The sequence below is a fragment of the Styela clava genome, chromosome 14 (assembly GCF_964204865.1).
Source record: "Styela clava chromosome 14, kaStyClav1.hap1.2, whole genome shotgun sequence".
NCBI classification, from domain to species: domain Eukaryota; kingdom Metazoa; phylum Chordata; class Ascidiacea; order Stolidobranchia; family Styelidae; genus Styela; species Styela clava.
In genome coordinates this window covers 5,853,874-5,876,989 of record NC_135263.1, presented here as the reverse complement: position 1 = coordinate 5,876,989, position 23,116 = coordinate 5,853,874, and the positions used below count along the sequence as shown (strand labels likewise).

The 23,116-nt window shown below is 35.2% G+C and overlaps 1 protein-coding gene across 2 annotated transcripts in view; it reads right to left on the bottom strand.

The window, feature by feature from the left end:
* Positions 1-1,920: 1,920 nt before the first annotated feature.
* Positions 1,921-23,116, bottom strand: part of LOC120340423 (E3 ubiquitin-protein ligase UBR5-like) — a 44,325-nt gene continuing 23,129 nt past the window's right edge. The window contains exons 34-64 of one of the 2 annotated variants that reach the window (XM_078120334.1): positions 22,946-23,089; positions 21,964-22,291; positions 21,323-21,612; positions 20,941-21,072; positions 20,353-20,559; positions 19,687-19,830; positions 18,104-18,440; positions 17,431-17,639; positions 16,715-16,877; positions 16,218-16,363; positions 14,557-14,910; positions 14,259-14,426; positions 13,444-13,555; positions 13,255-13,356; positions 12,598-12,675; positions 12,100-12,183; positions 11,529-11,564; positions 10,943-11,031; positions 10,098-10,244; positions 9,478-9,675; positions 8,568-8,713; positions 8,036-8,121; positions 7,555-7,728; positions 6,754-6,882; positions 6,240-6,527; positions 5,501-5,796; positions 5,028-5,189; positions 4,370-4,486; positions 3,564-3,714; positions 2,863-3,103; positions 1,921-2,409 (exon numbers count right to left, since the gene is read on the bottom strand). In XM_078120334.1, the coding sequence (XP_077976460.1) occupies positions 2,349-2,409; positions 2,863-3,103; positions 3,564-3,714; positions 4,370-4,486; positions 5,028-5,189; positions 5,501-5,796; positions 6,240-6,527; positions 6,754-6,882; positions 7,555-7,728; positions 8,036-8,121; positions 8,568-8,713; positions 9,478-9,675; positions 10,098-10,244; positions 10,943-11,031; positions 11,529-11,564; positions 12,100-12,183; positions 12,598-12,675; positions 13,255-13,356; positions 13,444-13,555; positions 14,259-14,426; positions 14,557-14,910; positions 16,218-16,363; positions 16,715-16,877; positions 17,431-17,639; positions 18,104-18,440; positions 19,687-19,830; positions 20,353-20,559; positions 20,941-21,072; positions 21,323-21,612; positions 21,964-22,291; positions 22,946-23,089 (5,319 nt within the window). In that variant the 3' untranslated portion in view covers positions 1,921-2,348. The remainder of the gene's footprint in view (positions 2,410-2,862; positions 3,104-3,563; positions 3,715-4,369; positions 4,487-5,027; positions 5,190-5,500; positions 5,797-6,239; positions 6,528-6,753; positions 6,883-7,554; positions 7,729-8,035; positions 8,122-8,567; positions 8,714-9,477; positions 9,676-10,097; positions 10,245-10,942; positions 11,032-11,528; positions 11,565-12,099; positions 12,184-12,597; positions 12,676-13,254; positions 13,357-13,443; positions 13,556-14,258; positions 14,427-14,556; positions 14,911-16,217; positions 16,364-16,714; positions 16,878-17,430; positions 17,640-18,103; positions 18,441-19,686; positions 19,831-20,352; positions 20,560-20,940; positions 21,073-21,322; positions 21,613-21,963; positions 22,292-22,945; positions 23,090-23,116) is intronic. The other variant, XM_078120336.1, reaches the window with a different exon arrangement.

The following is a 23,116-nucleotide window of genomic DNA, read 5'->3' as shown; positions in this document are numbered from 1 at the left end:
TTTTGGCACTTCAGCTCCAATTCCTTCCTGCTTTTTTAACCCCATAATGGACTTTGGCCCATTCTGTTCTCAACAACTTCTGAATTTTTTTTATATGGGATGCAAGGTAAAACAAGGTGACTTAGGCCTAAGTTGCATTGAAAAAATTTATAGGGATGTAAGTTTTGGACATTTCATTTCTGATGCTCATGCCCATCATATTGGAAATTGGGACTATCTTTTTTCAGTATTTTGGGGTTTTGAGCCATGCTCTACAAGGTGGTGGTCTTGAAATTCTGAATTTCATAATATTAAAAATTTTAGCTGGACTTAGGCCCATTCTGTTCTTAACTTCTACAGTCCTAAGTCCAGCTAAAATTTTTATTATTGAGAAATTCGGGATTTCAAGTCAACCATCTTGTAGAGCATGGCTCAAAACCCCAAAATATTGAAAAAAGTGAATATTGCAAAAATGTGACTTAGGCCCCTTCTGTTCTCATCCGGCGATATGTCAGAAATGTGTTGAAAAAATGTGGCTTCAATGAAAAAAAATTGAGAAATTTACCTCGACCATTGGCGGAAAGAGTAAAACAAGATGGCGGCGATTCGAAAATTTGCTCTTGACCGATTCGAATAATTTACTATTCGATTCGAAATGCCTAGCCCTACATATATACACTCATTGGCCAGCCCGATTTAACGTACATGACCACTAACAAATGAGGACATAGACCAGAGTCGCCCAACCCGTGGCCCGTCGAAGATATCCGAGTGATCCGCGCGGTATTATCCGAATCCCAATGTCTTTCACAAATCTGAGCCATTATTGAAACCTCTAATGAAAAAATTGTCGTTCAAACGCGCGAGAAGTACCACCTAGCTATCGAAAGCTTCTTTTTTTTGTACATTTGTGGACGTTATTGCTATTGAGACATGTTTGAATGAGATACTAATACATGAGATACTAATTTCTGACAGCCACGTGAAATATCCGCTTCGCATTGCTACATCGTCCATTGCACCTAAACTTATTGGATAAACGCATAATTCCCATTGAAATATATATGTGTGGTTAAAACTTTTGACTTTACTGTATCTTCGTATTTCCATTGTTCTTATAATTTAGGTGCTTTGTTGGTTTTTTCATATATCTGTAGGTGTAGCGAAAACTAGAACATAACTACCATGTCAAAATGGCCCGCGCAATCTTTCGAGAACTGAATGTAGTACTTCGTCTAAAAAGGTTGGACAGCCCTGACATAGACGATAAACCAATGTACCTCTTCTGCCCACTGACGGTATATCCGAAAGATAACGTTAATGGATATTTCCCGGAGCGTGGATGACCAATCAGAATTAATTCAATGACGTAACAATTGAAATTTGTGGAGCGACTCGGACATTTCTTTCGCTCAGACAATTAACCGGGCATGGTTGTAAACATTGACTCTTTCCGTGGTAGTTGTCAGTCATGTTTCTAAAAATTCTACAATATCAAAGTATAAGAAGAATTTTTGTGGGTTGAGGAAACATCCATAACAAAACTGCTGGCGAAAGAGTGCAAGGAACAGTGCGCGGTCGAGAAATAAAGTACAAATGAAAAAAAAAGAATTTTTTTCCGTGCCTCAGAAGTATCCGCACCAAGATGTCGCACAACCTGAATCCACACCGGTACACATACTATGATTAGGTTGTGCGCCATCTTGGTGCGCATACTTCCGGAGGTCCTTTTTTTCTTTATAAAAACTATATAGCGAGGAAAATTAGAGAACAATTCAAGTTATCTTTCAATGTTGCGGGCAGTATGTTCCCCAGCTTTTCTCTTTATGTCCACTGTTATGTCCACTGACATGTCCAACTAGAAGCGTGAAAAAACTTCCCACATAAGGGTTGGACCTGCTGAATGGTGCATATAAAAGGGGTTGATTCAAAACTAACGCCTTATTTGTTTCAAATTTATTAGACAAGCAAACTGCCAATGCAATTTTATTTTTAAATTAATGATTGTTTTATCCTGGCACATAGTAATAGAACACAGTGCATTGCAAAGTCCCGGTGGCAAAAAATTTGTCATCGAGGCACTATTCACAATTCACGTTATCAAAATAAATAAGGAGTTAAAGCAAAAAGGCCAAAAAGTTCACACACAAAATTTCCTAGATAAAACAAAACCGCTTTCACTTAGTTTTCAAATTCAAAATAATTAAATTAATAAGACAAATCTAGTTGAGTAAACATGCAAGTCAAAAACGTGGAACAAAATCTGAAGATAGGATTCATATTCCTAAAATAAAACCCGCAAAAATGTCTTCCATTGGCCACAGTTTTAAATAAGTCGGTTCGTCTGGCTGTCATTTTAAATGTTATCTTCACACAAAACCAAAGTTCTTTGTCTTTATGGCGATCATCAACTTTTGTTTCAGGATTACTCTGGAATGCAAGCAGCAATTTTCAAATCCGAATAAATAAAATACATCACACAGCAAAAATCGTTTGAAGAGAAAATACAACATAGGATAATTTGCTTTGAACTGAGCCAAAAATCACAACACACAAGATAAACAGGTACTCCCGTAGTATATGTACCAGGTTAGGGTTGGGCCATGATTTTATTCCGATTTTCCTTATTTTGTTCTATTACGAGTTCGGGGACTATCTGAATATACCCCCTGCCCATAGGTTTCAGTCCCTTCACACAACTTGATGTAAAGTAGGCAAACAAAATTAGTTACCTCAATATTGGTACACATACTTCTGGAGCGCCAAAATTACAATACACAAGATAAACATACAGAACGAAAATCCAGATAAGTTGACAAGAACATGGACCAGATATTGACTGGAAACACACAAGGACCTCTTCTCAAAAATTGATCAACTTACCTTGTAGAGTAGAAAGGAACATACAGTCTCGAAATACAAGTGTTGGCCGTGGGAAGGTGTTGATCATCAGGTGGACGTATTGTAACAGTAGGCATAGGCTGGAAGCCGTCTTCGCTCGCGGGGAGAGCGGGTGATCCCGTCCAGAAATAGAGAAGTTCTTGACGAGAGGAATGATTCATCGCTAATACAACGGACCAGAACCAGCGTTTGAATTCTGTGAGTTTTTCAGCATTGGAACCAGCTGAAGAAAAAATATACTGAAGCAACTCATGACTGATTTGAATTGACAAATGAAAATTTGAGGCCGAAACATTATACAAAAATAAAGAACTTTTTTTTTTCACTTTTGACAATATAAATACTGATATAAGTAGAAATAAGTTACAACAAATTTATGTTATAAAATATATCTCCCAAAAAAGTGCTTGTTATTGCAATTTTTGGGTAATTGAGTATATGGTGTTGATTTCGAAGTTGATATTTTTATTACTTGGAGTCTTAAACCAATCAAATTCCTCTAAATTTTGTTTAATTCAGTCATCAGTGAGAAAGTTAAAAATTCGCAATGAGTATCTGTAACATTTTGAAACAAAATTTGAATACAAGAATTTTCGAATATTTTTTATCATTAGCACTGTAAAATATTTAAATTTAAAATATTGCATAATACCAAAAAAAATACACCTCAATATAATACTGACCTGATTTACCACTCTCGTCATTAAAAGAAGTGTAACTGATCAATGTGTGAACATTGACACGACCACATCCATTTGCCAGCAATCTTAAATCTTCTGCAGTTAAACCATCCAATGAACTTCTAGGCAACACATCGAATAAACCTTCTTTCATCTAAAAATTTTAATATTTCAATAAATAATTTTTTTTTGCGTGTGGCATCGAGAATTTGGATTTTATAGTTAGTAGACTACATGTTACAGAGGCCACTAAAATATACAGACAGCTAGATTTGAAACCTTAGTCTATCCTGTTTTGGGCGTTTTAGTTTACTGCATAAATAACACAATGATACTAAATTTTGAAAATACAACAAAAACAGGAGAACATCATCAAAAACGAGTCGTTTGCAAGTAAACGAGGAATTTGATGCCCGGGAAAACATCCAATTAAATTTTATAATAATTGTTTATTCTTCTTACTGAAATGTGTACATTGATGATATATTTTGAAAAATGTGATTATCTCTCTCTCCAAAACATGGCAAGCAGCAGGGTTATGGAGTCTGGCAAAAGTCTGAAAAAAATTGGACTCTGCCTACGAAAATTTTAACTAATGACTCATGTTTAAAAAAAATAATTCTGACTCTAGCTTTGACCCCCTAGAAAATCGAATTTTGAAAACAAAAACTTTGGTATCCAAGCCTTCTTCAATATACTGATAAAAATACTCAGTAAACTAGAATATTTCTGCAGCAGACTCAGAAGAATTCAAAATTTCGAATCAGTCTCCAGAGTCCAGACACTCTACTAATGTAAATATTCTGTACCTGTTTAATGTATTTGTGGCAGCAAGTAATCATCCTGTATGTTGTATATCTTCTCACATAATCCCTCAAATTACTTGGAGTAACACTTATTGAAGATCCGCCTGGTATCAGCTCGACCTGAGAATTTTTGAGAAAATTTAGATAACAAACTTGACAGAATTTAAAAATTTTTCTTATATGCTCCCAACAAGGCACGTACAAACTCACAATCACATATTCAAATAGGCATCATTGGTTTGATCAACCTATTTGGATTTTCGCGGACACTTTAACCCTATTGATTAGCAAAATAAGCTGGCATATATGGCTTCAATTTTTTATATTTTTTTGGAGTAGCTGTTTGTGAATAGCATTTTCAAAGCCAAATCAAATCGATTTTGGCATTGTGCTAAGCGGTAGGAACACGCTTGCCATCACCCCATTGATTAATTACCCTTTTCGGGTTCGAATCCTGTGAGAATCGTCGTGTGTTAAGGTTATGGCGTCACCGTAACCGCTATCTGTTAGGACTTGCATCTGAGATATATAACTGGTTAACTATTTCCATACCGAACATGGACTGGTAACCAAACAAGAGACCATGACTTGTCACATGATTGAACCATCTTATCAGCCTTCCTCTTTCATAGGATAAATGAAAATCCTGTCTTATACTCACTTCTCCCCCTCCTTCTTCTGGAAGAGGATTTGCGACGAATGTTAGATCGAGGGCGTTTAGTAACTCTACGTTGTTGTCAGATTTCTTCTCGTTCTCGGCCAAAACAAATCTCATACTTTCATACATGACAGGATCAAAGAATGCAAAATCGTGCCAGTTGATCTGAAATTTTGTAAAATAATTAATTACATTGGCTTCCTTATTTGTTTCCGTAACATTTGATTATCAATCAGCAAGATGTCATGGATGACATGATAAAAAATAAAAGTAATAGCACAACATTTGAAACTGTTTGGTACATTATTAGTAAAGAAAAGTGATTTTTTCCTAAAAATAAAAATTTACTAAAATGTTGTTTGCTCAATTGTTGAAAAAAATCCAAGTACTGCGGCTAGTCATTGAACGTTTGCACCCATGAATTTGAGCATTCGAGCTTGGTTCCATAGATAATTTAATCACAAGTAAATACGCACCTTTCTTCCAAGCAAAGCTTTCAAAATATGTCTGTTCAGAGGCAACGGACAGAGTTCGTTCTGTAGCAAACACAATCCTATAATTCTTCCGACATTTCTGAATGCGTTCAATCTGGCTTCGTATCCGAGAGGAACAGGTTTCTTGGGCGTCGTTCTGGTTGTTTCAGAATCGATCGATTTTGATGAAGTCTTTTTTGTAGCGGATCCAGCAGCAGGAGAATAGAATCCTCGTTTTCCAGGTTGATAAAACAGAGGGAAAGTGGAAATGTCCACCTCTTCTTCTTCGTGATCAGAATCTGAAATTTTTTTACGCTGGATTATAAATTTGATTAATGCATAAAAAGTGCAGTGTTTGTAAAGAAAGTTGGTATTTTGTTTATGTGGTGAGCGCTTGCCATCATATCTTGGATTCCCCTACTCAGGTTTAGAGAATCACACTTAGTAACACACTTTCTTATTTGCAAAATTTCCCCCCAATAAAGGTCAAATCTACCCCCATTTGAATTATCTTGATCTGAAAAATTCTCACGATTGCGTACTCACTACCCAATTTATTAAACCCTGAGTGAGATGGCTATAATTGGCAACAAGCTAATATTATATAAAAGCGTATATGTTATAAAACTTTTTCTTGTTTTAATTTAATGTTAATAACGAGAAATATTCTTTCCAATGCCTCCCAATTTAAACGAGCCTTTGAGCCTGAAACGTTTGGGAAACTCTCGTGACGATAATTTACCGTATTCCAAATCTTTTTCCGGAACTTTCTCTTTTGTTGTAAGTGGACTCGACCCAGGTGGTGATTTTTCATTTGATGCACCGACACTCATTCTTGCGTTGTTTCGAGGAGATCTTTCCAAATTGGTTTCATTTGAGGACGTCCCATGTCCATCCTTTGGGACGTTACTCTGCGCATCTTCTTCTCCTGTATATCCGAAGAGTGTGAGACGACGCGCGGCTTCATTGACTTTGTTATTTAGACGAGTATCGCTGCTAAGCAGCAGAAGAAGTTCAGACACAGGAAGACCTAGAATAACAAAAGTTTTTATCAAAAAACAGGAATGTACAGTCTGGATTTTTTTTTGTTTTTGTAATGTATACATCTAGAACAAATGCCCATACCAGATACGGTCTGGTAACCAAATAAGAGGACTTGGTGTACCATATGATCGTTTAATACTTTCCTCTCCTTCGTTAAAATATGGAAATCCATTTTTATCTCAAAAATTAAAAAGCAGCCTCATGTGACTTACTTAACAGCATTCCAGTAATTTTTTCTGGCCACATTGGATTGATTGCAATGACTTTTGGAAGTAGTCGATCTCCAAATACACGCTTGTCAAGAGACCACCCTCCGGAAACATTTCTAGCAGCGGAATCTCCTGAAAAAAAAATGTGAAATAAATTTTCCAAGACTTCTGATTGGCCTAATGGTTAATGTTTTAGTTATTACATTGGGGGAGCAGCGCTCCCAGAAGTCTATGCACCAATATAGAAGTAACTAATTTTGTTCGCCTATTTCGTGTGAAGCAACTGAAACCTCTAGGCAGGGATATTCACTTGGCCAATACAGACAGTACCCAAACTCGTAATAGAATTAAAATAGGGAAAATCGGACTAAAAATTATGGCATAATAGTAAGAATTCCGGTCCTTTCAAAAATAGTAGCAAATGCTTGTACAACCTTGTTTAAAATAAAGGCATGAATAGGCTTTATATCAAGACAATCCAGTGTGAACTACTGTCTACTGAAATCTCAGTACTAGCGTAGCATAGTATGTGACCAGGTTAGGCCATACTTTTTTTTTCTGATATTCCTTATTTTGGTTCGATTACGAGTTCGGGGACTGTCTGTGATCGCCAAGTGAAAATACCCTCTGCCCATCCCATAGGTTCGAGTCTCTTTACACCACTTGATGTAAAATAGGGGAACAAAATTAGTTACCTCCAATTTTAAAACGCGCAAAAAATTAAATTTTGAAATCATATTATTTTATTTTTCATTTCGAATATAGAAAGCCATATGATGACATCTAAAACTAATGTGTATTCACCTCTGCGGGATTCAGTCCTTTTATAAAATGGTGGCGAAAGCGCTGAGATTTGAGATGAAGTGGACGATGTGACTGTACTCGGCCCAGATGTTGACGTTGTTGTTGTTGTGGGAGCGTTGGAACGTTGAGCATATCGAGCCATGAAATAGGATCGCAAGTTTATTTTTCTTCCTCCTAGAAGAATTAAATAATTCGATTTGAGTTATAAGTACGATACAGATACAAAATATAAGGCAATGTAATTTAGGTTTTTCATATTTAGCATATAGGGGAAGGAAAGCCTATAAGATGACCTAATTACATTTCATTTGGCTTATTTTATGTCGATACTATATATATTTGGTAAATATCATTATTATTATCAGTTATGTCATACACTCTCAAATATTGCGAACATACCTGTCAGATATTGATAATATTGGATTGATATTACCAAAATGTCAACTTCAAAACATCTTTCTATCTATAACAAATAACTTACCGGCACGTCCTGATCTGTCCCTCTCTCTTTCTTGTTCTCGTCGTCTCAACCTAGACACGAGGCTGTGATGAATTCCAGACGAATTCCTAAAAATTAAAACAACAATAGGTTCGGGAATCTTTTTAATCCAACAGCCAGATTGAACCCAAAGAATTACATACGGACAAGATTTCTCGAAAAAGCCCCCATCCCGCCTAGGGCCATGGAGGGCCAATGGGCACCATTTGCGATCATTTAAAAGTAAATTAGTTGTGATTAGTTCAATTCTTTGACAGTATTGCATTTTTTTTACTTGCCTTTGTTGTCTCTCTATAATTAAATGTAGTAAATAAAAGAACTGATGAAGAATAATTGAGAACGAAACTAGCTTTTTCATTTAAAGCCAGAGGCCGCAGAGTCTTGGAAGGGGGCGCAGAACATGGAAGTTCGTGAGCCACTGGTCAAATTCTTTTATTGCTACAAAATACCAAAGGTAAAGACTTAAGTACTGGAAAATTAAAGTAAAAAGTAGAAAACAATTCACATAACAAACCTGGAAGAAGATGAACCCAAAGGAACCAGAATACCATCTAGTGGCGGAAGTTGATCAGAGGATAAAAGAGCTTCACATAAAGCGGTATAAAAACTTCTGGCAACTCCTGATCCTTCACCGGGCTCTTCTTTGAAGATTACTTTTACCTGAGTAAAAGTAAAGGAAGAGTTTTAATAAAATGATAGAATTTCCATTCTTGGCGAACATAATTCGAGCCTGCACAGGTAAATAAGAGGTGCAAAGACATGGGTGTCCCTAGCTGTTGTGTTCCAGAACAGGAGTGGGCAAGGTTTCTAGACCAGGGGCCAAAAATTTTGGCACCGAGACTGGCGGGCCACATAAGTTTGACGTAAAAAGTTACTTTTTATGAACAATATTTACAGTGTTATACAAAAGTAAATGCTGAAAACAATAAGACTCATGTCAAAACTAAATTTAATCACAATCTCAACAAATTCCTTGAGCAATTTTCCAGCTAAAACATCAAAATTTGGTTTTAGTCGGGTTGTGGCAGCATCAGGCGGGCTAGATTGAACTACCAAACGGGCCGGATATGGCCCGCCGGCCGTAGTTTTTCATGCCAGTGTTAGCACAATACGCCAGCCGCCGAGACATGCTAGTAATGAAGAGTTTTTCAAGTCGTTTCCAGAAATTAAATGAGGCACGATGCTCTAGATATCAGTAATTTTTGTACCGACCTTGTTCCTAGATAATTATATGAATTAGTGTCATATAAAAAAAAATTTATTGAGAGAGTTGATGCGTCCCAGAATATCACACTAATTTGGCAGAAACTCATAGTGGGATATTTATTGATCCTTTTTCTATATCACACTCGCTTGTGTCTTTTCATATAGATCAAAAAAGAAGGTAAATTCTACCAAAATCGTGTAGTTAACATTCTACTCACTCGTTGAACAGCCAATGGTTGAGTTGAAGATGACAAAGATGAAGATGACATTCCTGATCTTCTGCGATAATGTTGATTCAATTGTTTGAAAGTTTGAACAATGAGACGATGTGGCTCTCTTTCTACGTTCAATTGAAGATCGACAGATTGAGAATTTCGCAGTTTTTCCATTTCTTTGCGGAATTTCGCTTCTCGTACCTTGTATGAAAATTTATATAATTTTTCATTTTTTTCTGCCTGTTATTTAGATACAGAATGGCATAAAAAGTTAGATTGGAATTTATTTTCATTTTCCAATAAAATCCTAATTTTTCTTGGGAATTAAAATTCAGCAGAAAAATGGGCGCTTCAGAAGCGTGTGTACCAATATGGAGATTTTAATTTTGTTTGCCTACTTTACATTAAGTTGTGTAAAGAAACTGAAACCTATGGGGGTATATTCGCTTGGAAAACACAGACAGTTCACGCACTCGTAATAGAATTAAAATAAGGAAAATCGGAATAAAACTATGCCCTTACCATAACCTGGTACACACAATACGGGAGAACAAAAAATGATCATCACTAAAATCGCAACCAAGTTCATTTTACTGACAATTGAATGATTCTGTATAAATTACCTCAAATCCTCCTAAATCTTGTAGAATAGACTTTGGTTCAGCACCGACATCATTGAGAAACACTTTGGTGAACAGTTCAAGTGTGAGACGACATCTTCCAAGGAGTGCATCAACGGACGGCGGAGTGAAATGACGTTTTTTGGAAGGCTGTAAAAAGTAGAAATTGTGATATAGCAAATTCACAAATTGATAGTGAATTTAAAATTTTGAGCATAAATTGTACGAACAAAATATGTTTCTAATTCCTTCAAAATCACTGGTATATCTTTCGGATATTAATCAAGGTGAGATGGGCAAGAGAAATTTAAAATTCGAAAAATGTAATTCAAGAGTTTTATTAAACACACTACCGTACTATATAATCTATCAACACAATTGGACTTGAAGCAGAAAACTAAGTTTTTGGCAAAACATTCAAAAAGTAAAGTATTCCGATATGAACCTATCTAGGATGGAGTGTCATGAGTGCAGATTATTACTGCAATCAGCTTCAATAAGTTATTGCACATGTTCGCAAAATAACTAAAAAACGAGTAATCGATGTCCTTGTGGCACAAGACGTTTTGGTTTTTGTGCTGACAAATACTTTTAAGATAGGGAGAATTTGAAAATGTTTACATCTTAAATATTCAGGTCAAGCTGAGGAAATGTATTCGCGATTATACCAAAATTAGTCACGTGAAAATCAAACACGCCTTCTTCGTGACCTTTTCAGTCTTATAAAAATTTCAAAAGGGCTTAGTTTAGATGCTGAAAACCACCTCATGCACCACTGAATATGGATGTGTATGTAAGCACATAAATGGAAGTGGAAAGGTGTTAGAGAGCTAAAAAAATATCTCTACCTGTATTTTCTTTATTTCATTTGCTGGCTGGTCTTTTGTCTTCTGGGTCTCAGTTTTCACGATTACTGTTTGGGCAGGAGGTGCCATGACTGAAATATGCCAAAAATAATCCTTATTATAGGTGAGATAGGCGCTCTAGATGTATGTGTATGGGGGTTACTAATTTTGTTCGCCAATTTTACATGAAGTTGTGTGAAGATACAATATTTTATCACAATTTGACAATATTTTAATAATCTGGTGTAACTATTCATAGCTAAAAGATTTAGTTTATTGTCTGTCTTTATGAAAAAGTGAAATTTATAATAAAACCGTCAATTTAAAATATTGTTGATTCAATATTTCAATTTTTTTTTCCAATTTGAAGATATCAGAGGCAATTGTACATCTGAATGAGTCTGCTTATCCAGGATTACAATTTTCATATTTATAAGGAGGAAAGGAAAGCTGATACAAGGACTTAATCATATATAGGCTATTGAGTATCATTATAAAGTTGCATATGCTATACAAAATGTGAAGTAAAAAATGAATTTTCGTTGTAATAAAAAAAATCAAAACTTGTCTAACAACAAAAAAAACTTACTTGCTAAATCTGTTTCTATATTGCTGATTGACTCTTCTAAAATAGCAGAAACAAAGAATATAATAAGAAGTTACACAAGAGAGCAAACATATGTATTAATATGGCCAGTGCAAAATCAGAAATATTCGCGCTAAATGTTGAAAGACTTGTACCAAATCAAAGCACGGTGGGCGTAATCGCAGGTTAAAATCTAATCGCATGTCCGCAACATCACGCAAGGTATGAAAATTTGAAACGATGTATTAATACAGGAAGAACTTATAAATATACTTTGCAAAAATGATTGAAAAAAAGTCTCGCCTTGAATTATAAAAACCAGCAAAATTTATAGTTAATACAGTATACAGCGCTGAAAAAGAATAAACAAAAGCATTGGTTTTTGAGCGACTTCTTCTAATTTTAAGAACTGAAATTCGAATAACAAGTGGTCCATTTTTGTGGACAAAAGCAATTTGTCATGACAACGACATTTTAGCAATACGATCCATGCGTAAACTTTCGCGCCTTGTTTTGAAATAATTGATAAATAAAAGAATCGATCAATTTACCACATCAACATTGAAATTGTTACCTTTTGTGTCAGAAACTTCCATTGGTTGAGTTGAATTTTTGTCATCATCTAATTTTTGAGCATCCAATCTACCCATTTGTTCCTCTGTGTAGATCAAATCAAAATTGAAATACTTTTTTGTAGAAATTGAAAGATTGCGTACAGGATGTATAAAGGAGGTTGGTGCATCATTATTTTATTAACCTATCGCAGTATTTCTGAAACAGGGCCTCAACCATTCTAAGGGGCTATGAGACAGTTCTTTGAGGGCAACAAGTAAAGGTCGTTACTAAGTACCACTTGGGATCACCACACATTCGTTTAAGGTGAATTGACGATAATTTATTTAATTTTTTGACTGTAATGCATTCATTCTTTTACTTCCGATTGTTGGGAATTTTATTATAAAAGATGAGGCAATCGACTGGCAAAACTTGAAATAATGAAGAAAAAGTACATTTTTGATTTTTAAACTTCGATTTAATCTCAATATTCGAATATGTTGTTGAATTGACATACCCGTGTTTGCTCGCGTTTCAGCAACTTCATCTTCCGTTTGCACACCTATGCTGATCAGACCAGACTTCTTTTCTTTCACTGTTCAAATAAGATAACATATTACAGATTACACATCTCAGGTTCATATACCATACCCATAACCTAACCCATAGTGCAATAAATAGGGAGTGTAGAGCGAACTTGGTAACTTCCAAAGGAAAGAAGCTCGTCATACATCAATAGATATCAGAGAATCTTCTAACAGGGCCTTGCTCATAGTGAAAGACATGAAGAAATAATCAAAGTAAAATCGGAATTTTGGTCAAATTTCAAAATCGAAAATTACAATCACAATTTGTGGAGCAGAATGACTGTAACAAACGCCTAAAGAATTGTTATAGAGTGAAGTGGTACTTGATATCCACTTCCAAAAAGAGACGGCAAAAAAATCTTGCCTTATAATTTAAATTCAATATGCAGGAATAAAAATAACTAATTGGATATGTAAATTGGAATTTCAACAAAATCAATCCATATAATATTATATATTTTTTTACTACAGTTTCGTCTGGTGTATTTTTAATGAATGAAGGGACATAGGCAACAAGAATCTACAAAACCCCATGGACAACAACATTTTGAAACAGATAATGAACCCTAATTTGGTGAAATACATACTTCGTTCTCTTATCTCTTCTAATTTTTCAAATTTTGCCGGCATTTTGTGACGAAGTTGTCCCATTCCAGTTCCTGGTAAATCCGGATCAAAAAACGCAGCATCTGAACACAAGGCGTAATTTCACTCAACATAAACTATGAATTTATTTGTTATTTTTTGAATTTTTCTGAGGACAACAGTTAACTTACCATCGACTGAATCACATCTTTGTCTTGGTCGACCAAACAATTCTTCTTTTCTTGCATTAGGTTGAAGTAAATGTGGTTTGTCTGCTAACGGCAATGCTTTCACCAATGGCTCCTGTAATAAAGTAAAAAGATGATTTTTGAGTGTTATCATTCTCTCAAAGCAAGGTCACTGAGAAAGAATTGGAAATTTCATTTAAAATCGTCTCTAAAAACACTTTTATTTTGATATATTGCTTTTTATATAAATATATTTATGAATGACTACATTACCGACAGGTCTCTAAAATATGGGAAGTATTTTGTTCTGCGAGCAAAACTTGTCAATGAGTAATACTACAAAATGAAAACAGAATTCTTCTGCTGTACAAAAGTTTTCAAGAAATCAGCTGAATGAAATGAACTGTATTTAACTACCAAGCATTACATTCATATTATATAACAATTTGCGAGTTAAAAATTTATCTCACAATCTAGAATGAAACCGATGAGAAATATTATCAGCATCAAGGCTGCGCTAAAGATTCTGCCACTGGCACCCCTGGTATATGTAGTAATGAAGCTCTTTTCTTGATCTAATGTGGCTCATCTTACGTCTTTTTCAAACTTCAATGGAACCTAACTAACTCTGTTTTCAAGCTTGCCACTAGAAAACTTGCACATTGATGTCCTGTCATTTGGTCTTAACTAACCTTAGATAACTATTCTTCGAGTTCACAGGTTCTAAAACAATTCGTTTCAGTATGTTACGAATATTACTAAACGCATTCATTTTTTTTAAAATACGAATAATCTTGCTAAAAATCAGAAAAACTCACCATAAAAGGATCAGGATCAGAACATCCGAGGAAAGACATTGAATCAGATCTTCGAAAGAAACATTTTTGTGGTTGCGCAAACGGAATTGTTGGATCCGCAACTTCTTGTGCATTAGCTATGATATCACCAACTATAACGTCACTCACAGCGAGAGAGTAGAGTTCATCCTGGAACGAGATGAAAACGGTAAAAAATTGAACATAGGTGAGTGAAATAGGTCAACTTTAGACCACCGTGCCGCAATCGAAAAAATCATAATAAATCAAAAAAATATTAAAATTTCATCAAAATATTTACAGTATTTTCAAATTTTTCCTGTGGCACCGAGATTCCAGTTGAAGATTCTCTTTCAACAGGAGTAGGAAGATCAACATCATCTTCATCCTCATCATCTGTGTTATCGTATCCGATGTTAAAAGTTGATCCGACAAGTTTTGGAGCGTTCGCGTCCGATTTCGACGAACCACCAAATTTCTTCTTGTTTCCTTTAGAATCGTCATCGAACATGGGAGCTGTTTCACGAAGGAAGTATACCAAAGCGTCGAGAACGTAAGCGACATGTCGAAGTGATGAAACATCCATAACAGGAAGATAATCAGCATGCTCTCCGCTGTGTGCTCTCATCAAAGATAGAATGTAACTCAGAAAATCCTGAAAAAAAATTAAACGTTAGGTGTTACACTCTGAAATAGGCACTGTACAGCCTGTCACTGACTGAAAAAAATTCACTAACATGAAACAATTTTTATGGGATATTTTTACACATTCAATCTGAGGAGGCTCTCAACAAGAACCATTTTTTGGGAGGCTGAAGAAACTCAGCTGGTTTACCCAATTTATTACACCTTAAATGGGGTGGTGAGAAAAGGGTTTGAATCACAGATATTTACCCCAAGACGGCACAATAGTTAGGTCTATTGCAATAAATCCAGAACATCAATATTTTTCAAACGAATGACATAAAAATACTTGGACTACATTCATATAATGTATCATATCAAATTGTAACCTTCACATGTGCGATAAGCAAGAAATTTATATCCAATATTTAACTTTTGTAACATGTTTCATTAACCTTCCTAACCCGCACTCCCTAGTCAAATTTTTAAAATATTTTTAATTAGCATTTGTCACCTAACCAATATGGCTTGAAAGGCCATTGAAGGCTTGTTTGAATCGTATTATTGTTTTCTATACGCAAGAGGTCGCTAATGGACCGCTCCATGTACGAAATTTTGCGTACGTGAGAAAATTCATCGACGATAGTAAACAAACATTCGAACCTCTCTCCTTTATGGCCGTTGAACCTTACTTATGATAACGGCACTCTCTCGCAAGCGTTATAGCCGTTTTGGTGTTTGTTTTCCTAACAAAATGATATCAGAGGCAATGGTGTAGCGCAAACAGCTGCCGAGTAACGAAGCGGTATATTTGTGAAGTCAATGCAGTTCTTGTTTGTTTATTATTGTGCGGGTAATTATAAGTGCGTGTTTACGCGAGGAAAATGAGCGCTCGGCCGCGCAAACTACTTTCTTTCAAGTAATAACGTATTCCTTTGTATGTTTCTTAGCTTTCAAATATTTACAGATATAAAACTCTTAAAATTGGAAATATGCCAAAAAGGAGTGACGCACAACCTGGGGGCAAAAACACTCGGACAAGCCTATATCATGCTTGAAAGAGGCGAGAAAATGTCTTATTGGTTTTGTTTTGAGTTAAGTCCATAATAAGACGTGTACATAAAGAATGTTAACTCTTACTGACCAATCATATTAGAGCCATATTTATATTTATAATAAGTCTCATCCCGGAATAACAGGGTCATCACAAAATAGTGTTTATTACAAATTTAACCAACTATTTACAATTATTTACATTAATTAGAATATTGCTAGATATTTCAGGTAGCATGACATCTTATCAGGTAAAATATTAGCAAGAACGAATAGAAAACCAACCTGTCTAGCAGCATTAGAATCAGTACTTGCTTCTCTTGCCAGTCTAAGAAATGACGAAGGTCTCGTAGAAGAGGGAGCACCCCCGCCACCGCGTCTGTATGTATCAGGTGTTGATTTTCCTGCTCCACTTCGATTGGGGGATTTACCTGAGAAGAAAAGATATCATTCCAATGTAGGTATTGTTAAAAACTGCCTTAAAAACTTTCCTGATCAACGGCTCCCTGTTCTTCAATAAAAAAAATTAAGTTTTGTTTTCAACAATTTTTCGATCGGTTATTTTATTTGCCACGTTTTTGTTCTGGGCTAAAGAAGTTATAATACTTTGGTCTTGAAGTTCAACGTGGAACTTTTGATCCCCAACTAGTGACTGGTACAATCCTAAGAATACTTTTTTTTTTAACTGTACAAGAGGCTATGGTCCGCCATAAAAAGCTTCCCTCTACCCAGAGATAAATATGAAAATCCAATTTTACTTAAAACAAAATTTACAAGCATACCAGGTCCTTTATACAAAGGGTGTTCAATATGATCGGGACTTCCAGCGAGCGATAAAACTTGTCCATATCTTAATTGTGCTTCGGTAGAATCAATGACAGTGAGAAGCCATTTCCATGTTGGTGATAATGTGGCTTCAACGAAGTCATTCATCATTTGAACGTCCTAAAAATGGATATAAGAATTGTTTTGTATAGCCAAAACGAAATATATCATAAAATAATAGTGTAAAACACGGAGTATCGAATTGGGTGCAACAAAAACATAGAATTCAATGTCCAATTCAATGAGTTTGAATTTGGAGATTCAGGAGAGGTTACTTGAACAGTAATTTATATATATTTTTTTTAATTTCCTGCAGCTTCCAGAAATTGGATATAGGATGGATGCCACAATTGCTCAAAATATTAATAAAAAGGCTATTCTAAATTATTCCTAAATCCGGATAATAAAATATCTAATATTTATAATTTTGAATCAATTCATAAGAGAATAGTTAATTATACATCACGAATATAAAAAAGAATTATCGGTGAAATAACAAAATTGCTAATTTTTAATGAATATCTGAATCTTAGAAACACGTTTTATAAAAAAAAATTAAAATTTTTTGAAATCTTGTATAGTTTGAAGTAAGACAGATTTTTGAACTCAAATTGCTATATCTTCAATTTGAAACTTCAACAAAAGACGAAAAACTGAAAGCAATCAAACATACCTCAAAAGTCAATTCTAGGAACGTAAGGAGCGGTGTATTCACAATATGTTCTTTTTGCCAAAGCATGATTAATAACGAAGCCATTTCTCGAACACAAATTCCGAAAGCACGAGCAAGTTGTGCGTTTGTAGTCGATGCGGAATGACTATTTCTTCCAGAACTTTGTTTGCTGGAATCTCCACTTGCTGATACATTGGGTGTAGCTGTGGCTAACAGAAATTAGTTAAATTCTTGCAAAACTAAAGAAGAGAATCAATGAACGTGAATTTGGCAATTTTTTGCAAATAGTTGGCATCGCAGAATCACAATCAGGTATCAGGTTTAGACATCACGCCCTCCACCTCTCACAAGGTGTAACTAAATTGTATAGGAAATGCTGAATTAAAAATATTCTGCTTTTTCTGAAAAATGGCTTCTACGTTGCACTGGCGGTTAGTATGTGCCGCTAGAGCCATGTTTTTTAGAAGGCCATAGATAAGAAGCATAATTCAATAATAATTTTGTTAGACACACAAATTGGCGATACGTCCATGTATGCTGTAGCACATAAAAAAATATTAACATCATTTTTATTTTCCCACATAAATTAGTTATAAATTTGAAAATTACTCGCAAACCTATCTACAAGAATATAAAATAATAAAAAACATAAAATTTGTTTTTAAAATCTTACAATTCACTCCAGAAGTATTTCCTCTCCACAAAGAATGAGGATCAATATACATCAGACCACTCCCTGGTCCGTTTGACCCTGGTCCAGACGTCCTGCTTCCACTAGAGGTCGCACCTCCACGTCCATGGTTTGGATTCTGTCCGAGAGCCCATCTCATTGAGTGAGGAGCCATCGCCGCTCTGGATCTTTGAAGCCGAGTCGGTGCTCTTTCTAGAGGGAATTCAACCCAATCAGCTGGAGATTCTGCCTCTTGTTCTTCTTCATCCTCATTATCTTCATCATCTTGATCTCCAGCCTCCTCATCTATTACATCATCGTCATCTTGACTGCTTCCATCCTTTGGTAAGACATTTTAGTTGTTAATTTTCAAGTATTTCAACCAATTGTTCATTTTTAAAAACACTAGTGGAAACACAGTGGAATTGTTTGGCTAAATTCTAGTTTTTAGGCTAATTGTTATTGTTGGTAAAAAAATTGCTTTTCTCCGCAACTAATGGATCAATTGAATTGAAATTTTTAGTATATAAAGGAGGCGCTAGAAAGCTATTACCATTTTTATTTCTTTTCAAAATTCCTATGAAACCGATACCTAAAATGTTACTGTTTACGACATCATGTATGGTTCGGGTAAAAGTATATATTTGCATAGAAATATTTTTGAAGTGTCAGTACTTAATTTCAGAATAGAACAAACAATATTACAGACAAACGCTATAATTGCGATTAAGAACTTTCTTTCAATAGCTTAACCCTTTCCGTGCGGTGGGCACGTATACGTACCATCGACAAAAGTCGCTAGATTGCGGCGGGTATGTTGATGTACTCAACCGTTTTATTTAGCAATCGGTCGCAAACTGTTGGTCTAGTTTTTCCGGGTTTTAGTTTATTGATAAGAAGTCTTCTTCGAGATTAACATAAGCGACGGTAAATCTCGCTTTCGTTTACGACGGGAATTTTATTTGCGGCGAAACGAGGGAGTGTTTTTGAAATTATTCAAATTTCGGTGTTTTTTGGGTGGTAATAGAAGACATATTATCCCTTCCATCTACCAAAGTATTTTGCGTTAGATCACGAAATTGCTACAGCAATATTATGCTATTGTTTGCCAACCACGAAGCGGTAACAGTAAAGGAATTAGCGAATATTTCTATTTTTTGTCACGGTTTGAAGTTTCAACTCCCAAGAAAAAAAAATGCCTTTTTTCTATCCGGTTTGTGACTCAGACCACCACTTTTAAAAAAACTTTTTTTTTCACCAATTGCAAGCTCTTCAAATAAGCTTTCCAACGAGCCCTCAGTGGGCAGCAGAGGATCATTATTTTTCGTTAGTCGATCGATTAGTTGTGGGGGTACAAATGCATAAAATCGGCAAAGCAAATACGATTATTTAATAAAAAATAAAAATCGCATGGAAAGGGTTAAATTTCAAGTACCAAACTAACCAGATGAATAAATATTGCAATATCTTTCATATATATTGCAATATATTAAAAAATTAAATTTATCAAAACTAAAAATATGAGTGGTCATTAATAATACAACGTGGAATTTTAAACAAATTTTTGGTGAATGAAGACTTGCAACCTCCTCATCTAAATCTGTGGCAGTTGCGGCTTCATCTCCTGACGTTATCACATAAGTATTTCTGTCTTCTTCTTCCTCATCTTGATCGTCATCATCATCTTCATCATCGTCACCGATGTCCTCCTCAGAGATCACTTCCTCATCCTGATCAAAAGAGAGTAGATTTGAGTAATATTGTTACTATCGCACTGATAGTGCACTACTTTTTTTATTAATTTCCATCTAAAATCTGTATGCTTCAAACCTTACTTGAAGTTTTGTTTGCCTTCCCGATTCTATAGTCAGTTTTATTTAGTTTGTTTTTATCAATTACTTTACTGTCTATTATGCCGATCATCTTATGATCCTTTTAATTTCGCCTCAAATTCATATTTTTTCAAATTTGAAAATGTGATGTGTTCTCTCGAAGAGGCTCGAACTGTGTAATCACTCAGGTCAGATTGAGATTTTACTACGTCATCACGAAATAAATAATCCAAATGCTCAACATACACAATAAATTTTTATATTCAATATATCCTGAATCAGGTCATGTTACACAAAAAAAGCTGAGTGACACTTTATTTGTTCAAAATGATTTTTCAAATTTTAATTTTTGTAAAGCTTCCAAAAACAATAATTTAAAGGCAGAAAAAATATAAAAAAAATATAATCGAGCAAACATACTTGTCCACTCTGATTGCTATCCTGATCGGTGTCAGCGTCACTCGCAGCAAGTAGTGTTAGTTCCATGTCACTCTCTTCATCGTCATGGTTATTATTGTCCTCATCCTCCTCATGGTCATGATTTTCTTGAGTGTCTTGGTCTTCATCATCAACATCCAAATCTCCCTCACTCACCACTTCGGTTTGACTCTCCGTTCGTTCCATCATCTGATTTAAAATAAGAGAGTAATCTCAAAGACGAAGGTCACATATTCGTACCGATGCAATAGAGCAGGGATTCTCAAACTTTGTATTATGGAGTCCGTAATGACGTTCACTATCATTCACGGAGTAAGTAATTTAACTGTGATTCGCTACAAATTTTCAGTGCAACATATTTATTCTTTGTTTATTGGCAATAAATATCTGATAGAAATCAGTGACAAATAACACTAGATTTTTTATTTATTAAAGAGGAGGAGGCCATGGATTGTTGTGAGACTTTGAAAGTGACCACAGATCATGAAAGTTTGATGTTAAAACTTCCTTTTCTCAAAGTATGTTATATACCATTGACATCATAAGGAAAAAATCTAAAGCAAATCGTACTTCATCTCGTTCTCCATTATCATCGTCCATATTATCCTCTTGATTTTCATCATGGATAGGATGATCATCTTGTTCAGAATTCCTCATAGATTGAGATTCTTCTGTTTGAATAGTAGATGATTGTGACGTATTCTGTTGAAAAGAAAAAAATGATGAAAGACAAGAAAACTTAATAACCAACATGATTTTAAAACGGAACTTTGGCATAATTCGCCGATAAGTGAATCATTGAAAATTGGTCAATTTTTCGGTGCAAATTACATATGCAAACACAAACTGGGAACAAACGAGGATTATCATAGTCTATCAGTGTTTTCCAATCTGGGAGTTGCAAATCACTGAGATGTAAGATGACACATGAAAGACTAAGATTCTACATTACCTCTTGTGTTCTTTCTTCTTGTTCATTATTTTCTCTAGAACTTTCGACGATCTGCCAATCTCTAGGTTCATGTACATCTTCCTCTTCATCCGAGAGTATCTCAAAATTATTATCTTCTTCGAGTGTAAATGAAGACGAATACTCTCTCATTTCATTTCGAGCTCTTCTATTGATACGAACCAAGTCATCCGCGAACGCGTTTTGAATGACGTCTTGCGCTATTCTTCGAACTCTCTCATGGCCGTTAGCATCGTTGGAGCCTCCGTTGTCTGTATTCGCTCTGGGCGAACCTTGGAAAACATAAAAATTTGGATTAAAAAACGAAAACGTGGTTTAGTGAAATATGAGTTTTGGGTTTTGTATTCAAGTACGGACCCTGGTTAATCCAAGACTAAGCGAATCGGAAAGATTTTGGTGCTTGCTAACAAAAAAATCTCTTTTCCTAAATAAATAATTATTTCATTCATATTCCAATAGTTCGGTTTTCAAGAGTTCTATAGAGCAATAAATTTTGATGTCAAATATCACAATAAATCTACTAGGAGATACTTATTTGCCAATTTTTTTAGAGAAATTGCACAGAAACGTTCGGACATTTTGTTTGGTCACTCACAGACAAAGTGACCACTACCCCAACATACCGAAATTTCGAGATCTTCGATGGCTAATTCCTCTTCTTGCAAAATTTCCACGCGATGATGGTCTCGGTGTAGTTAGCGAAGCAGCAGAAATAGATGAAGACGTTGATCCATCATTTAACCGTCTTCGATCGCCCTTTTTCTTCTTTTCTGATCGATCTCTCGGAGGGAACGGGACTCTAGAGAATGCTGACTCGCATCCTTGAATTGCGTCCGAACTACTCGGCAACACCGGAAACTTCAATGTAGGTCTTGCTACACCCATACGTACTGGATCAATCAATGCTGTTGCCATTTCACATAACTCCCCCACTGCCATCGGAAGAAGTGCCTATAAATATATGGAAAATAATAAACCAACCATGTTAAAACCAGTAACCATAAGAAGTTGGAATACATAAAACTTTGATATTGTATATTAATATGAGTAACACTTGAAAAAGCCGATTGAGAAAATAAGGAAAACTACAGTATGTTTTTGATTTTTGAAATCCTATGATTTTTTGGAAATGCATTGCAACATTTAACCTTTACCTCGAAACCCTCATTATGACTATGAGCCTCTCTACAAAAAAAGCGTAAACCGAATTGAGAATACACTAGAATCCAAAATTCACAAGTTCTGAAATGACTTTATTAGTCATTAGATTAGAATCATTTTCCTGAGACCAATTTTTTGTATTTAATTTCATGGAGGTAGTGAAACACAACATGATGAAATTACGAATCAAATACCTAAAGCAGATTAATCTGGGTGCTACCGATCTGATACCAAAATGAGCATGAAATATTTAAATTCCAGAATTTAGGGCGGGTACAGAAAAATGCTGTATGTATGTCTCTTGAACAACTGACAAAATTAGGCGGAATTTTTCTAATACGGCAGAAATATATTTGAGAAAAATATAAGTTGAGCAAAATTCTCGATAATTCGATTTCCGCCATCCAAATAAATTTTCCACAATTCTCTTATTATACAACTTACATTAAACGCTCTCTGCGCTCTTTTCAAAGGTTGGCTGTTTGACATGTTACGTCCGATCTGTTTCCCAGATTGATTTTCAGAACTTGTACAAACACTCAAAACGACAAATACTCGAACGACGGATCTTACAAAGCGATGAACAACCTGAAAAATAAAGAATTGTTATTATAT